Source organism: Aureococcus anophagefferens (genome assembly GCF_000186865.1).
Source record: "Aureococcus anophagefferens unplaced genomic scaffold AURANscaffold_1298, whole genome shotgun sequence".
Lineage (NCBI taxonomy): Eukaryota > Pelagophyceae > Pelagomonadales > Pelagomonadaceae > Aureococcus > Aureococcus anophagefferens.
The window spans coordinates 174-1,677 of NW_008706349.1; the positions used below are offsets into that span (position 1 = coordinate 174).

General features: G+C 65.6%; 1 protein-coding gene across 1 annotated transcript; it reads right to left on the bottom strand.

Annotated features, from left to right (window-relative positions):
* Positions 1–838: 838 nt before the first annotated feature.
* On the bottom strand, positions 839–1,504 carry AURANDRAFT_69289 (hypothetical protein; the record flags this gene model as incomplete). Its single annotated transcript, XM_009045050.1, has 1 exon — positions 839–1,504. A coding segment is annotated over one exon (666 nt), but the record flags the coding sequence as incomplete, so codon positions are not given.

Sequence of the window (1,504 nt, forward strand, 5' to 3'; positions counted from 1 at the left end):
GCATCGACGACAACCATGAGCGAGGACACGCGCGTGATCATCAACGCCGGCGGCAAGCTCTTCGAGACGTCGACGACGACGCTGCTCGCCTCCGGGTCCGGGTACTTCGAGGGGCTCCTCGGCAGCACGGGCGAGACCATGCGGGGCAAGAAGCGCGCGCGAATCAGCGCCGACGGTGACGACGACGCGGCGAGCCGCCGCGAACTCTTCGTCGACCGCGATCCGGAGGTCTTCGGCGACCTGCTCAAGTACATGCGCGGGAATCGTCTGCCGGCGGCGGTGCGCGCGGACGCGCATCGGCTCGACGATCTCAAAGCCGAGGCGGAGTTCTTCGCATACGATCGGCTGGTCGCAGCCTGCGACGAGGCCACGACCGCATTGTCGGAGAAGCCAGAGGAACACGCTCGCTGCATCTGTGGAGCCGTTAAGTGTCCTGACGGTGAGGGCAACGCAGCAGATTGGGGCGAAGAGATCGAATATTCAGTTCCGAAGGGTCAGGTGATGTACATCACTCAGATCTCAGCTGAAGTGAACAACACTGCTACGTGGATGCTCCGCGCTCAATGGGGCTCCCGTGTTGCCAAATGTGCGATCATTGGGAGATATTGCCTACCGACCACCAACAAAAAAGACTTTGGCGGTCAGATGATTTCCCTCACGCAAAACAGCATGAACCTGGTGCTCGAGGGGGGTGCAGCGGAGACGGTCTGGTTCGACGCATACGGCACCTCCTGGGCATTCACCGCCTGGATCGGCCACCCCAGCAAGATCCCCGGCCTCGGCGCGCGCACGAACTAAGATTACCCCCTGCTCCCTAGTCCAGCTCGTCGGCGTCGACGTAGGTCGCCTCGTCGAAGCGGGCCGTCGCGCCGCCGCCGTTCGGGTCCGCGTTCTCGTCGCCCGCTGGTCGGTTCGGGTCGACGATGCGGTCGCCGGAGAAGGAGAGGCCCTTGGCGGCGTCGTCGGCGGCCTTGGCCGCGCGCGCGTCGGCGATGAAGTTCTCGAAGTCGCGGACGCGCTTGTCCTCGGCGGCCTTCTTGTCCGCGCGGATCTGCGCGATCTCCGCGCGCTCGGCCTCGTTGGCGGCGTCGAGGGTGCCCCCCTCGGCGAAGCCCCGGGCCCAGGCCTCGCAGCGGCGGCGCTCGTCCTCGAAGACGGGGCGGTCGTCGAGGTAGCGGAGCGTCTTGATCTCGGAGATCATGCGCTTCCGGTAGTTGCGGAGCTCCTTGACGAAGGGGTTGCCCTGGCAGTAGAGGACGCGCAGGTCCGGCATCTGCTTGAAGATGGCCAGGACGCCCTCGCCGTCGGCGAGGCCGTTGGCCTGGACGTCGAGCGTCGACAGCGCCGGGAGCAGGAGCACGTGCTCGATCTCGAAGGCCTCGGGGCCGATGTTGTTGAAGCCGACGTTCAGCGTCTGGAGCTTCGTGCAGGCCTCGAGGCCCTCGACGCGCTTGAGGAAGTTCTTCGACAGGTTGAGGCTGTCGAGGTCGACGAGCGTCTCGAG